General features: G+C 37.4%; 1 protein-coding gene across 19 annotated transcripts in view; it reads right to left on the reverse strand.

Annotated features, from left to right (window-relative positions):
• HUWE1 (HECT, UBA and WWE domain containing E3 ubiquitin protein ligase 1) overlaps positions 1-16,839 on the reverse strand; it is a 157,352-nt gene that overhangs the window by 53,002 nt on the left and 87,511 nt on the right. For all 19 annotated transcript variants that reach the window (XM_032267008.1, XM_032267005.1, XM_032266995.1 and 16 more), the window contains 13 exons: positions 16,318-16,563; positions 15,059-15,192; positions 14,520-14,614; positions 11,850-12,041; positions 8,265-8,481; positions 7,562-7,684; positions 6,756-6,993; positions 5,770-6,000; positions 4,365-4,487; positions 3,772-3,867; positions 2,911-3,180; positions 1,735-1,887; positions 51-178 (listed from right to left, as the gene is read on the reverse strand). In XM_032267008.1, coding sequence (XP_032122899.1) covers positions 51-178; positions 1,735-1,887; positions 2,911-3,180; positions 3,772-3,867; positions 4,365-4,487; positions 5,770-6,000; positions 6,756-6,993; positions 7,562-7,684; positions 8,265-8,481; positions 11,850-12,041; positions 14,520-14,614; positions 15,059-15,192; positions 16,318-16,563 — 2,246 coding nt within the window. The remainder of the gene's footprint in view (positions 1-50; positions 179-1,734; positions 1,888-2,910; positions 3,181-3,771; positions 3,868-4,364; positions 4,488-5,769; positions 6,001-6,755; positions 6,994-7,561; positions 7,685-8,264; positions 8,482-11,849; positions 12,042-14,519; positions 14,615-15,058; positions 15,193-16,317; positions 16,564-16,839) is intronic.

Below are 16,839 nucleotides of genomic sequence, written 5' to 3' on the forward strand. Positions count from 1 at the left end.
ATGTCCCAGGGAAACAGAAATGAGACTAGGATAGACATAGGGTCACTCACTTTGGGGTCTGGACTTCCTTCTGCTCCTTGGCTGCTTGGAGGCAGGGCTGAACCACTTCCAAGAGTTTGATTAGGACATTAAGGATGCCACTCGATTCAACCACCCAAGCACAAGGTAGCTTCAACTCCTGAGAGATTAATCAAAGGGAAAAAACCCTGAGATATCAATTTCTACTCAGTATCAAAGACTAGCAGTGGGACAGGGGAACATAAGGGTAAACAATAATAGAATTGGCTGAATTTAAATTTTACCTCTTAGCATCTACCAGTTGTGTAATCTAAGATGTGTTACTTAAATTTTCTAGACTTTGGTTTCCTCATGGGTCAGAGGAAGTAATTTTTACCTCCAGGATAATTGTGATGATTGAGGTTTCATATATATATATATATATATATATATATATATATATATATATATATGTATATATGTGTATATATATATATGTATGTATATGTATATATATATATATATGTAAAGTACCCAGTGTCTGGCATATTAGTATGTGCTTAATATGGAAATGTTTCATCACCTAGGCTGTGCAGTCTTAACTATGTTGAAGTTATGAAGTTTTAGCTTTACAGATAAGTTTTAGAATCTTTCAAGGAAAATGGAATAATTAAACACAGTTAACGGTTACACTTATTGGGGCTAAAGTGTTACTTTTCACAGGAAATCACTGGAAGTAAATGTCCAATGATAGGTAATTATTTAAATAAATTAGAGAACATTCAAAAGATGTAGTAATGTGTATAGAAAATGGGGAAATAGTCATAATACTTAACAAAAAGAATATAAAACTTTCTATATAGTCTTATCCCAATTGTTTAAATGAACAATAAATAATATTAGAAGAAAATACAAGACTGTTCCTTGCTATTTGTTTTAGATGGGGGGGGGCATGAGTGATTCTCTCTTTAGTACTCTGAAACCTTTCCCACATTATCTATTTACGAAGTGCTACAGTAAGAGTTATCCCTTCCATGAAAAAGGAAAGCCCCAAGACAGCTGTTACACAGTTTGACTCCTATATTGGACTTAGATCTCCTGAGTTGTTGTATGTAAAGGGTTCACTTCATTAAGTTCAGATCTTAAATATAATGAGCCACAAATAAAGTCATTTGTTCAAGGTTAATTGCCTCCTAGCTCCTATGGTTGGTTGGATCAGGTCTTACCCAAACCACTCTCTTGCCTTAAATAATTTGCCGACTAAATAGGCAAGGAAAAGAGAGAAGAATCTGATTCCATCTAATGTCTATTACCTCAATATTGACCACATCCAATTTCCATACCCTACTCTACTATGTGGCTGCCAGTTAGGTTTCCTCAGAGGAGCAAAAATATTCTATGACCAAGCTGTTAGTAATTTAAATACTTTTCTTTTTAAACTACCACCTCACAATTCTGACAAAATTCAATTAACGCTTGTTCTCAGAAGCCCTTCTCACATAAATCCAAAGTGATGCATATGGCTTTCCTAAACCCAGATGTAATTGTTGACAACATTTATGTAATACAGAATGCCGTATTTTGTACGTAATTATTTGCATTTTAGCCTATCAGAAACCGGGCTCATGAAATGCAAGGCTCATGCCTTAGTCTTTTTATTGTCTTCAATGCCTCATATATGGTATTTGAGAATTCTTTGATGAATGAATTACAGGGCCCCAAAGATCTAAATCTTACCTCAAAAAGTAGCGTTAAAAGCAAGATTCTAGTAGCTAAATTGGAGGCCTGGGGCAGGGTGGCCATCTGACTTATCCACTCTGACACGGTTTTTGTGTCACTTGTTGTCAAGGGTAGAGCAGCTTTGATCAATACATCAGCAGCTTCCCAAACCTAGAAGAGCAAAAAAGGGGTTAAGTCATGGAACTGCAGAGCAAGATGAGGTTTGTGAAAATATTCTCAACCTTTTGAAATAATCCCTCTACCTCCAACACATTCACTGAAGAAAGGTAGGTAAATGTAACATATTTACCATAGGGATTTAGAATCTATATCAAAAGATGTATGCTGCTAAAGGATCACCACTAAACAATTACTTTATTAGGCTAGAGTATAAGAAGCCTAAAATCTAAGTTAAAGGAAATGAATATTTACAAACTTCCTGGTGCATACAGTCAACCCCAAAAAGCTTCTATCAACTTATACTTCCATCAGCAATCTTCACTCTCTCTGTCTCTCAGAATTATTGTAAAAAATACATTAAACCTTTCTGTGAAAAAATGTTTTATCCAGTTTTCCTTCACTTGTGTTCTCGTGCATTAAAGTTCCTATTTTACAAAGTCCAGAAAAAAGTCTTCCCTTTTTAAATTTCTTTCCCAGCTTCTAGAATTAAACATCATATAAAACAAGATTCCAATTACTTAAATACCATCGAAATGTTAACTGGCTATCTGGGTATGGGAATTTAAGGTAATTTCTTTCTTATCCCAATTCTATAATTAGCATACATTAATTTCATAGAGAAAAGAAAACACTATTTAAAAGAGGACAAGTATCAGGTCACAAATATTCATCAGGATGGGGACTCAGTTGTTAAAGTGGTTGTTACATAGGAGGAAAAAACATTTATTCACTATTAGTCCAGGGGACAAACTTGGCTCAAGAGTAAGACACATTTTGGAGATTTTAAGAGAAAAGTAGAAAAGAAGAGCTTTTTTTCCCCTTCTAAAGACATTTTTGAGTGTGTGTGTGATGTAGTTAATTCACTGTTTCAGGATTACCAGATTCAAAGAATTCAAATAGAGAATATACCCGTATCAGGTACAATGAAAAAATGCTAATTTTTCAGAAATCAGGTTTTGAGAGATGCAGTCAAACCACTTCACATAATCCCCTTCTAACCCCTTCAGAGCTCACCTGATTGACTACTTGCTTCAGAATCATGTCACGATAATCTGCTCCATTACGTTTGACTGCTGTCATGATCAGGTCACACACACGGTATACTGTGTCTGGCAGCTCATCAAGAAGGTGGAAGCATCCTGGCAACATAGTATCTGTGAAAGTGTGGAGCTCATCTTGTTCCAATGGGTCAGCATCCTGGAACTTCTCTAGACATTTAGCCTCTTCCTCTTCCTGCTTTTCCCGAGCTTTCCGTTCCTCTTCCTCCTTCCGGCAAGCAACTTCCTGGACGCAGAGAAGGAAGTGTGATAGTACACAGCAGAGGCGAAGGAGGAATGATAAGAGAGACTCTGAGAATGTGTTTGCTCTACCATATGAATACCCTCTTTCTAAAAAAATTTTTAAATTTTTGTTCTGTGTTTCAGTGTCATGTGATACCAATGAATATCCTCAACCTTCTCCTCAAGCAGTTAATACTTTCGTCCAGGGTGTGGCAGTCACAAAGTTTAAGGCAAGACAGGGAAGGCAGAAGGGAGGGATGCTTCAAACAACTTCCACTGTCACGTCATCTGTAGCATTCTATAGTACCTTCCACAAAATCATTTCTAGACACTGTTCTATATTATCTGCCAGCAGGGTAAATTACTAAGTACACTATGGGTCTCTTATTTGACAATAAAGATTAACGCTTCATCTGCCTCACTTAAAGCTTTAGGTCAATACAACGTAGCTGAATGACAGATGGCAAAGTTGGGATGAATTAGTACTCTTCTCCTGTCTTCCTTTAGATTTCAATTTAATTCTATCAATTACTTTGCAACAACTAGCAGAATGTCCACAGAATACTAAGATTCATGTGCAGTGTCCTATAGTTACCTCAGGTGACTCTGCCCTTTGATCCATTGGAATATCCTGTCCCAGAGACATAGCAATTGCTCTCATCATCTGGTCCTCTTCAGACATGCTGAGATCCTACGGAGTGGTTAAGAGAACATCTAGTAAGAATACACACTCAAAACAAAGAAACCCAACGAGACCACCGCAACTCACAGGGAATCAGACATTTTGTGCTAAAGCTAAAGAGAGGAAGGGGCTCAAAATGCTGCTCCCGTATAGTCAATTCCAATCAGGCTTACTTTCCTCATCTATAAGAACAGATGAGGAAAATCACATGTAAAATTAAGTATAGGAAGGGGGCTTCAATGTGACTACCTATTCTATATCTTAGAAAAGTGTGCCTCTTCTGTTGTTTTGTGACTGGGGATTCTTCTACAAACAAAGTACAGTAATTTGTGTTGCTGGGGGATAGAAAGCTTCTGTTATCATGAAAAGAACATACTGGCATGGATATGTCTGAAAATGAGAAGTAGTTTATAGAAAGGAAGACCAATGGCCGAATAATAAAAGGAAAAAGGACTTCAGCAGTCAAATCAGTATCTTGGAAAACCACTGCTCCTGAGCCAACTTACCCGAACAACTCCTCCCATGATTGGAGGAGGGTGTGTTAGAAGGTACTCTGTGGCCTGCTCCATTGTGCTGGTGTTCAACAGTGCCTCCATGGCATGTTCCCTTGTGAAGCCCATGTCCATGAGCTACATAAAGAAGGCAAGGGCTCAGCATCACATTAGAAGAGAAATACAAATACATTTTTAAAAGGAAGGAAAATTTTCCTCTTCAAAGTGGGAATAAGTTTTTCTAACTTCATCAGAGCTAAGAGCATTTATGAGCTAGGGCAGTTAGGTAAAATGAACAATCCTTTCAGTTTGGTGCTTCCATAGCATTCAAACATTGAAGACACAGGATTCAATCCAAGAGCATTCTCAATTCCATCCTCTAAGAAAGTTGTTTGGGGGGGGGGCGGAGATGCATACTTATTATGATTAATAAGATTATTATAATTAAAAGATTGAGACTCATACAAAGAAGTACAAATTGGTCCCAATTTTCTGGAAAACAAACTGGCCACAGAACAAGTGCCTGGAAGACTGACCTAAGTTGTTCTACTACCAGGCAATAATCATGAGACGTACATAAGGATTGGTACATAAGGAAACTATATACCAGTGTTACATCATCAAACTGTAAGAAAATTAACAAGAAAACTAATATCCAACAATAAAAGAATGACCAATTAGTAAAAAAAAAAAAATTGATAACAATACAAGTATACATATTATTTGATGTTAACAATGTAAAAATTAGGCACAGGACTGAAGAAGGAGACAATGACTGTCTTGTGTGATAAAATTATGAATGCCTTTTAAAAGTCTTGTATTTATAAATTTGGTAATGATGGTATTTATTACTTTAATGATAAAAAAACGGGGCAAGTGTATATAGTAGGCAGATTATAACAGGACTCTAGACATAAAGCTAACATACATACAAACTCCAGGAGGAAAATGTTAAAATGCTCTTTGAGATTCAAGTGGTAGGACTTTATGGGCCTCTCCCCTCCCCTCTTTCTAGCCTCCCAATTTCTAAAATGCCCCTTCTGTTATATACATTTTATTTGCAAGTGAAAACAAAAGTTTTGTAGGTGACTAAGGTTTCAGAAAGCTCTTGTTGGAAAGTAAATCTGGTTCACAATATCCATTCTCTTAAAAGGTTAACCAGAAAATAATTCTGAGGTAGCAGGATACTGAGAATACTCATCAACATGCTTGAGAGGACTACTACCTGCGCAGAGCATCAGGACTATATTCGTTTTCCTCAGGGGAAAAAAAAACAAATGCTAAGAGAAGGAGCAAATTTAACCTGTTTCCTGGCTAATGTGACCAGGCACTCAGTGGTATGTAAACTTAGAAAACCCATAAACATTGCACTCCACTGGGTGCAAAGTCTGGACCCTGGAGTGTGAGGCCAGCACCCTACCTGTTGCAGTTGTTGCTGGTTGACTTGAGGTTCCCGGCGAGAGCCACCTTCCTCTTGCCCTGTATCCTCTTCTCCTCGAGAACCCTCCTTCTCCTTGCTTAGTCTCTCTCGAATCACAGGTTCTCCTCGGAGGATGTGGCACAGAATGGCCAGCATGGATTCAGCCATTCGTCCACCATATACCTTCAGGGGTTTCCGGTTCCACAGGTTTTTGATGCAAGTAAAGGCTGCCTGTAAGTAATTTGAAAAGTGTGTGATGATCTTTACTTTGCCTCAATTCAAAGCCCAGAAGGATTAAGTTAAAGACCTACGGAACAGTCATTCCGCAACTAGTACCAACAACAAAATCCCAGGCCAACATGAGGGGGCCTAAGAAGGCACAGAGAACAGGCATTTAATTCAACCTGAAGCAGTGATATAGTTTGGAATATTTGTTCTGTTCAAATCTCATACTGAATTGTAATCTCCAATACTGGAGGTGTTTGGGTCATGGAGGTGGATCCCTCATGGTTGAGTGCTATCTTCACAATAGTTGAGTTCTCTTATGAGATCTGGTCATTTTAAAGTGTGCAGCACCTCCTGCTTCTGCCATGTGACACGCAAGCTCCCACTTTACCTTCCACCATGACTGTGAACTTCCTGAGACCTCCCTAGAACCCCAGCAGATACTTGCACCATGCTTCCAAAGCTTGTAGAACCATGGCCCACTTAAATCTCTTTTCTTTATAAATTACCCAGTCTTGGTTACTTCTTTGTAACAAAGCAAGAACAGCCTAATACAAGTACCAATCTGAAATTTACAGTTCAAATGTTTATATCATGGAAATTCTCAAATGGTCTAGATTCCCTTGTGTAAGGCAGCCTTATCTGGGAGTTGAATCCAATAGTTCTTAAATAATCATGTTATTTCATTAAGCAGGACAAAACAGAGTGGGAACTAACTTAGCATGAGAAATTCCTTTTGATTTAGAATACTAAATACTCACTTTCTGAGTTACCACAAGGAAGCGGAGTGCACTGAATTGGGGAAAGTTCTGGACACCTCCAGGCAATTTGGCAGGCAGTGAATGTGGAGATTCAAGCACCGTGGTGGGATTCACCATCTTCTCCACCAGCATAAGCCAGGCATCTAGGAATTCTCCTGTACCATCAGGCAAGTCTGAGTGTTCCAATCCCTCAGAAACAGGAACTTTACCTCCCATGGACAGAGCCCAGTTGAAAGTTCTAAATTCAAATAAGGAAAAGTTGGCAGATAGAATATTAGTATTTTATCCTGGGAAGAGGGGTTTACACTAAAAGGTCTCAAATCTATACTGGCACTACACTTCCCTCTTCTTAGAGCTATTACATCTAATCTGTCCAACAGTTATCAGCTATATTATTTTTTTCTTTTGCTCCGCCTCCTCTCCTTTATTTTTCTTAAGTCTTAAAAATCCAAACCAGTGAAACTCAGCTTGGAATCAACTGACCAAGAAAAGGAGAAAAATTATATTCAGAAAAACAACAGAAAAAGAAAAATCTATTTTAAAAACCCATGCTGGGAACCGGAAGCCACATGAGAAAAAGCAGAGACCCTCACCAACACAACTCTAGGGCAGCCTAAATCCTACCCTCCAAAGTAAATGAAGACAGACATGGCTACTTCCCAGAACATGGAAGGATTAAAATCAATGGCTATTTCTATATATCCCACTGTTACAAGATAGGGCACTTTAAAGCACTGGGCTGGGAAGGAACACAGCAAAGACCAAACTCCAAGAAAAACTCCTCTGTAAAGCAACTTGATCCTTACTCAAAGAGAGCATTGTGGCCTCCAGAGCAGAGAAATTTTTGCAGCATGAGGTGGTAGGGATACTTCCTCTCATCAAACAGCATTGGTGATGTGAAACCAACTGAACAGATGAAGAATGTCAGCCTGAAGGTGGGGGGGGGGGGAGAAAAAAAAGCAAAACTTTAACCTTCTGTGAAGCAGACACAGAAGCAACAGGAAATTCATTTAAAAGGCAAGAGAAAAATTTACACACTGAAGTGACACCTCCCACCTACAAAAGAATAAAGGTCGAGTATCCCTAATCAGAAAAATCAAAATATTTCAAAATCTGAAACTTTTTGATTGCTGACATGACACTTAAAGGACATGTTCACAGCAGCATTTCAGATTAGGGATGCTCAACTGATATGTATTCCACAAATATTCCAAAACCTGAAAAATTCCAAAATTCGAAATACTTTCTGGTCCCAAGCATTTTGGATAAACGATACTACCTATATAAAGCTACTGAAATACAATTTGACTTTAAATACTTAAAAAATTACCCATGTTCTATACTAGGTACAACCAAAACAAGTAACTTACACTTTATTTTCTAGAGTAAACAAGGGACCTCCAAGTTCTCAAATTCAGTGGCTCACTCTCCATTTTAAGTAGTATAGGAACAAATTATATACTTTTATATTGTAACTTTCTAGTCCCTGAATCTCAAGTTGAACTTCACCTGAATCGGGGAGTAGGTGTATATGGTGGGGGCTGCCAAGATAAGCCCTTAGTCAAGAGCTTAGTGAGAGCTGAGGCTGTTGATCGAGCAGCAGGTGTTGGTGCTGTAGTAGTGCTGGCAGCATGATGGCTCCTTCTCTGACGGACAGGAGATCCCACACAAAGTTTAACAAGAAGTCCAAATAGCTCAGCAAGTGCTCGGCCTAATCTGGAGGAAGCTGGAACCCAAAAGTCAGAATAAAGCTATATAGTGTTTTCAGAATGGTTTAATTACAACAGACACATTACCATTAACATATTTTTATGACTCACCACTTCCTCCTACCACCTCTAGTTAACACTTGGATTTGTTCTACATTCGATAATCCAAAAAGGAAGCTCCACAAGGAAAAAAACGCCACTTCTGAAGGCAGGAGACAGATACGTGGCATTCAATAGCCACCAAATGTGAAAGACCAATGAGCATTCACATTGTTAGAGGAAGTATAAATTGCAACCACCTTTGTAGAAGCAATACAGCAACATATACAGTTAAATAATATACCTACTGGATGATGAAGTCACTTAAAATGCCTACAGACAATTTTAAAATTGGCAAAAATGATTAACCACTTAGATAAAAAAAAGATCACTGACAATATATATAGTCTAATCACAACATGGAATATGTAGTCCCAGAGAAACAAAAAAAAACTACTAGGAAAAACATGAAAATTTTTACAAGTATAGTCTTAAGGAATTAGGCAGATTATGGACATCTCAAATTTTCCTTTTCATAGGATGCTTTTCAATATATAACTGAACAAAATAAACACAAACATATGCAAAAGAAACTACATAAAAAACGGAGTGCTTTCCAGCTTCTCTTTAAAATATTTTATGCATTTATTTCTACAATGAAATATACTTTTAAATTAATAAATGAAAATGTTGCCATAGCATTTTAAAAATGTTATTTTACCATGATCCAAAGACAAGAAGGGCTAGGTCTGAATCAAAGTACAGCTGACACTTAACACAGGTTTTGAACTGCACAGGTCTACTTATATGTGAATTTTTTTTCAACAAATATATTGAAAATTTTGGAGATTTGTTGACACTTTGAAAAAACTCCCAGATGAAACATGTAGCCTCAAAATATTGAAACATAAAGTTAGGTATGTCATGTATGCACAAAATATATGTAGATACTAGTCTATTTTATCATTTACTATCGTAAAATATACACAAATTATAAAAATTTAATATTCATCAGACTTATGCACACACAATACACGGTGCCATTTGCAGTAAATAAGCACTATTAAATAACTGCACAAAATTTATTATATATTATACTCTAGTAATTTTGTAGCTACCACCTGTAGATATTGTGGTGAACTCAAGTATTGCCAGAATTTGCTTAAAACACTGTGTGAGACTAATCACTTCCACATGAACAGTTCATCTCTCCAGTAAATTGTGTAGTTTACTGGACAGATGAAAATAATGTGAGAGATCTCATGGGTCTCACGTTATTTTTCATGTTTACTGCAATACCATAAACCTGGGACACTCTACGACCCCATATGAAGTGTCACTACTAATGTTGGAAGTGCTCCTAAGAAGCAGGGAAAAGTCATGACATTTCAAGAAAAAGCTGAATTGCTTGATATGCACTGCATTGCCCACTACCTCAGTACAAATGAATTCAGTGTTAAGACAACTGTAAAACAAAGAAAAGGAAACTGGTGAAGCTGTTGCTGCAGCCACACCAGCAGGCTTGGGTACAGGATTGACATAATAAAGACACACCTATAGATTCTAATGTAATTCAAGAAAATCGAAGTCATTATATGAAAGCTAAAAGGTAAGTGAAGGATCTAAAGCTGGAGAATGTAATGTCAGCAAAGGATAATTTGATAATTTAACAAAGAGGTTTGGCTTAAAGAATGTCAAGATAACAGGAGAAGCAGCTTCTATCAACCAACAGGTAATAGTTGAGTTCCCAGGCACCATTAAGAATATCATTGAGGAGAAAGGATATTTGACTGAAAGGGTTTTTCATACAGACAAAAGTACACTATTTTGAAGAGAGAAAAAAAAAAAAAAAAGCCACAAAGGACATTTATTAGTAAGGAACAGAAGTGAGCAGAAGGAGTTAAGGCAGAAAGGGACAGACTAACTCCTTTTGTGCAAATGCTACTGGGTTTATGATCAGGACTGCCATTACCTATAAAGCTCCTAACTTCTGAGCCTTGACGGAGAAAGATAAGTAGCAGCTGTCAGTCTTTTGACTGTACAAGAAGGCCTGGGCAACAAGACCCCTTTTTGGATTGGTTCCATTGATATTTTGTCTCTGATGTCAGAAGTACCTTGCCAGTAAGGGAGTGCCTTTTAAAGTGCCTTTTGATATTGGACAATGCCTCTGGCGATCCAGAACCCCATGAATTCAACACCAAAGGCACTGAAGTGGTCTACTTGCCCCCTAAAACCACATCTCTAATTCAGCCTAGATCAGAGTTACAAGGGGCTTTAAGGCATAGTACTCTAAGGAAAGGGTTGTTAATGCTGTGGAAGAGAGCCCCGACAGAGGGAATATCATGAAAGTCTGGAAGGATTATGCCATTGAAGATGCCATAATTGTTACAGAAAAAGCCATCAAGCCTGAAACAAATTTCTGTTGGAGAAAACTGTCCCGACGTTGTGCAGAACTTAACAGGATTTACGACAGCGCCAATCAAGGGAATCATGAGTTTATGAATGTGGCAAAAAAGGTGGCAGGTGAAGGGTTTCAGGATATGGATCTTAGTGAAATTCAAGAGCTAATGTCTCTTGATGGGGATGAGTGCTTTTGAACCAGTATCAGATGATGAGGAAGAAGACATAGAAGCAGTGCCAGGAACCAAAGTGACATTAGATAATCTGGCAGAAGAGTTCTGATTATTCAAGAATATTTTGACTTCTTTTATGATGTGGATCTTACTATGATACGGGCACTGAAACTAAAGCAAATGGTGGAAGAAATATTGGTATCGTATAGAATCATTTTTACAGTAATGAAAAAAGCAACCAAGTCAGAAAGAAATTACCATGTATTTCCATAAAGTTACACTAAGCATGTCTGCCTTCCCTTCTACCTCCTTCACCTGTTCTGCCATAGTTAACAAGGAATGAAGATAGCTTAATAACACAAACACCAAAGGAAGAGTATTTCTAGATGGAAATAGCGGGTCAACCACCAAGCTGCAGACAAGTGAGAAGGGACTTAGGAACAAGGACGTTATGGATGTCTTGCTGAGGCATGTCAGTGAAATAGTAGGAGCAGAAGCCATATATACCATAGTTGAAGAGTAAATAGGAGGAAAAAATCAAAGGGAAGGTAGTAGATATGGCTCTCAGGAAGGGATTCTGTCATCTCTGTACCCATAGCTGCTATTACAAAGCCTTCACATAGGAGTCACTCAACAAAGGACACCTAAAAATAGGTCACAAAATAAGTTTTAAACTAACTTATATGAAATAACAGCCTTTCCAACTCAATCTGTTTGAGGACTGACTAAGGGATTGAAAGATAGAAAAGGTAGGAGAAAGTAGAATCACTCACCTGATAACAAAGGCTTGATTTGCTTAATTCTGGCAGCCATTGCTGGTGTGATTTTAGATTTGCCCTTAGAGTCTGAAGCGGTAGGTTCATCTGTCTCCATGGGAGCCAATGTGTCACCATCTAGCCCAATGCCTTCCAATAAGCCCTGGGTAGAAGCATCCATACTTCCAGCTGTTCCATCCTGTTCCCCATCTACAGATATAAGAAGGGAGCAATAGGATGATGTACAGCCAACATTTACCTGGTTCCTTGAGGAGTACCGAGAAAGATTATCTATGGTTTTTGTAACTCTTTCAATTCCCATGGTTTCCTAAATTTGAAGAAACAAAAACACAACCCAAATATTGTACTGATATGCTTCTCTGTCTGGAGTTCTAAGTAGCTAATGCTGATATCATCAAATGAGAGCATATGAATAGTATTAACCAAGGGCTACCTTGGAAGACTGTTGTGGGTACAGCACAACCCAGAGGGTACCATTCACATAGGCTACAGTGTGCATAGTGCCCAATGCTGTCAATGTGGATGCCCTACTAGAATGTTATAGCTTGTTTAACTCAAACTGGACATCACAGATTACCAATGGTAAATTTTATTTTCTAGCACTTAAGAACTGTGCATATGAATGTGAGATGTGTCTTTTTCTTTGGTATATACATGCTCTTAGATCTAAGAATGAGTTTTATGAAAACTTATGAAACAAGTCACCAAGTTTTTCTTTCAACATTCCAGAAAAATTGTGGAGAGGTTGAGTCATCTTTGTTAAATGTGTTAAATAAATTGCTAGAAAAAAATTATCTGAATTGTTAAAGATGCAAATCTTTGACAGTGAAACTAATTTCATTCTCAGTTCTTAGTAAATTTATTCTTTCCCTGAGTTAAATTTGGTACATTTTGACTAAATTTGAGATTCTCATTTTGTCAGGTGTGTGTATAGTTTATTTATTTATTTATTTTATTTTATTTTTTCCCATTTATTTATTTTATTGCATTTTAGGTTTTGGGGTACATGTGAAGAACATGCAAGATTGTTGCATAGGTACACATGTGGCAGTGATTTGCTGCCTTCCTCCCCATCACCTACATCTGGCTTCTCTCACCTTGCTATCCCTCCCCTATTTCCCCCCAACTGACCGCAGTATCCCATCCCTCACAATAACCAGCTGTCATACATAAGTCCTTGTTTGTTGGTTCTAAGCCTATGTCATGTCAGCTTTACTAGTTCCTTAGAAATTTCCCTCTCCTTAGTAACTTCTCTACAAGTTTTAAAGCATATTGGATACATTTTTTTTTTTGAGACAGGATCCTGCTTTGTCATCAAGGCTTGAGTGCAGGCATGCAATCATGGCTCACCGTAGCCTCAACTTCCTGGGCCCAAGTGATTCTCCCACCTCAGCCTCCCTAGTAGCTGTGATTACAGGCATGTATCATCACAGCCAGCTAATTTTTGTATTTTTTTGTAGAGATGGGTTTTGTCACGTTGCCCAGGCTGGTCTAGAACTCCTGGGCTCAAGCAATTTATCGGCCTTGGCCTCCCAAAGTGCTGGGATTACAGGCATGAACCACTGGGCCTGGCCTGATACATTTTTATAGACAGAATTATCTTCATTGCTTTCTTAGTATGGTTTATCATTTTTTAATTTCCTCTTTTATATAGAACTCAGGAGAAAAAACTTTCTGGAAAAGTTGCTTGTATTAATTTTAAGTTTGTAGCATTAGAGTCAGAAAATTATGTATGATTTCTACTTACTGAAATTTGGAATTTTTATTGTGAGATAAAATAAAAACAACCTTCTTTATAAAGCAGTACTGTTGATAAAAATACAACGTGAACCACATATATAATTTAAATTTTCTAGTAGCCACATTAAAAAGTATTAATTAAAAAGGTCACTTTTTGCTTTTTTTTTTTTTTTTTTTCTTTTTTGGAGACAGAGTCTCACTCTGTAACCAGGCACCAGGCTGGAGTGCAGTGGCACAATCTCAGCTCACTGCAAACTCCACCTCCCAGGTTCAAGCAATTCTCGTGCCTCAGCCTCCCGAGTAGCTGGGACTACAGGCGCACGTGACCACGCCCAGCTAATTTTTGTATTTTTAGTAGAGACGGGGTTTTACCATGTTGGTCAGGATGTTCTTGATCTCTTGACCTCAAAAATTATCAAAATTATTCTAATATGCAATCAACATAGAAATTGAGATTTTTAAATTAAAAGTTAATACCCTCTGATACAGTAATTTCTAGTAATCAATCTTATATATGCAGAAGAGTAGATACAAAACTGTTCATTTAAAAAACTAGCATATTAGAAACTTAACAGGGAATAGTTAATTCATGCACCTTTATATGGTACTTAACATTAAGTGAGGAGAGAGATCTACGAAATGTTTTATCTAAGACAATGACAAATATACTCAGAGAAAAAAGACTGGGCAGATACTTCCAAAATTGTTTTATTTTTTTGGTGGCAGAAATATGGGTAATTCTTTCTACTAACTTTTACCATTATATATATACATACATTTTTATGGAGGAAATGACTAAAACTCAGTGAGAGGATGAAAACTAGACTATGGATGATAGAAGTAACTAAAAATTTTCATAATAAACCTATAAAGACATAGGAACACAACTTAGAAGTAATGACTAAGATTTTAGTTTCTTAGAGTTACCTGATCTTTTTCCGCCCTGGGTCGTACCTGCCTTCTCATCCTTTGGAACAAGTTTCTGCATATCCGCCTGGCCAAATTCGCACCCAGATGGTAGGCTGCAACAAGAGAAATACTGAGCAAAAAAAAAAAAAAATATATATATATATATACATATATATATACACACACATACATACTGATAGTTCACCTCTTATATTGTAAATGGTCTCTAACTTGCTTGGCTGACACTATCCCTCCTATAGCAGGTAAGTTAAACTGAATATAATAAAGCTTCTATAATTCCTAAGGTAGTACAAAGGTTTCCAACTCACGTTTTTGTATCTGGCTAACAACAGGAACACATTTTAAACATCCACCATGCCAACAAAGCATAATTGGTACATCAAATCAAAGATGTACAAAATGCTACAATTTGTCAGCAAGTTCCTAGGCTGGTAAGAGGGAAGGACTGGGAAGCCTCTGAATTCTCTTCCTCACCCTCCTATCCCAGGCTCACTGAATTTAGGTAACAGAATAATAAGAGAGAACCATTCTCTTACCTGTTTGGGGTACACAGGGAGAGGAGGACAGTGCTTTCCCACACCAGGGAACAGTATAACTGGCTCAGCTTGCTCAAAACACTCAGACCCAATTGAGAGCCCCACTGGTTTACGGAGATGGAACGAATTTCACTCTGTAATCATAACAAGAATTTCACCTTTGGGATGTTCCCTGAACAATTATACTTAAAAAAATTAAAAAAAAAAAACAAAAAAACAAAAAACCAACCTTCAATAGTTTTATAAGTATAAGGAATTTTTCTTCATTGCTATTCTCACAGAGTTATCCACCTCATCAAAATGTCCACATTCAAGACGACAGTTCCACAAAATATCCTCTTACAACATTTACAAACTATTTCCACAACACTGCTCTCATTGCTTTTTATAAAGTGAAAGAAAGGCATCATAGGCTACTTTTTCTTCTGAATCAAAGAAACGGTTTTGCAGGTTCATTAAGTACTTTCTAATTTATTTGGTGGGGGTATTGTTATTTCCATCCAATTGCATTACTTCAGTAAATAACTGGATTTAATTCCTTGAATTTAATTTTCCATCTTAATTTTATTACATTCAATAACGAAAAGGTAAGTAATAAAAATCAATCCCTAAGCTTTGCTAAGTAATTTTCTAATTCATTTATAATTGTGTTATTTTATTTCGAATTCAATCAATTCACAGGTAATAGAGAACACACTCCTGCTCAATAGTATAAAACAGGGCTGCTGAACTCTGTTTTGCTTAATGTTGATACCGTTAATCTTTAAAATCAATTATCTAGGAATAAATATAGTAAAACTGTGAGGACATATACAAAATGCCTTCTTTCTAGAACTAGGGATTATAGATTGCAGGAAATGGGTCTGATATGTAGCAAATTTTTACTAATCTGTTAATTACTACTGATTTAAATGTTCTGTGGTAAAAAATGTCCTATCTATGCCATCCCATTATCAGACCTATAAGGACTTGTGGAAAGATTATTAGGCAGTACTAAGGCCAAATGAATACCCAATTGATGTTTGTCTGCTAAAAAGGGTAATAACCTCTTTTACTCTCAACAAAGTCCACTTCACATAATAAATTATACAGTCATTCAACTTTTTGACACTGTCAAAAAACATCTCATCCTAAGTTGAACTGTTATTTTAGCTGCTACCTCAAGCAGACCTCCTGTTAAGTACAGTAACCTGCTAGATGTATGCCCTAGGTATTTCATTGCCTTTAAATTAATATGTTCACCCCTAAGATTATATTACCTGTCCAACTCTGCAAGTATGAACAAACATCATGATGTAGGCATGGGCAGCAGTGAGTGCATGCAGCAGAGGTGTGGCCTGGGCTGAGAGGGTAGCATCAGCAACATTGCCTGCACAAGCCAGTTCCCGCAACAACACTGAGCCCCCAGGGGATTCAATGGGGCGGTGTAAGGGCTCCAGGGAGGAGAGGATGGAGTCCAGTTGAAGGAGACCCTCTTGAAGGACTTTGGGTTCATGTGACAGTGTCTGCAACAGGAATAATAATTAAAGTGTTAATACATAATGGGCTTCAAATTCATCATGCCTTAATAGTCACAATGGAAGTGACAATTAAATAGAAGTCTCCCAGATTTTAGATATGGCCATGGTCTCTTACCTGGTGGTAGAACCCAAATATGAACTCAGGTACAACATACATTAACATCTCTTTCTAGAGCAACACACTACTTTCAAATCTGGTGAGCCAATAACACTTAAAAGCTTATGATGGCCAAATTGATACTGTTATAGTAAGGACTCTAT

Source organism: Sapajus apella, unplaced genomic scaffold, assembly GCF_009761245.1.
Source record: "Sapajus apella isolate SASKATOON/1434 unplaced genomic scaffold, GSC_monkey_1.0 scaffold164, whole genome shotgun sequence".
In the NCBI taxonomy this organism is placed as follows: domain Eukaryota; kingdom Metazoa; phylum Chordata; class Mammalia; order Primates; family Cebidae; genus Sapajus; species Sapajus apella.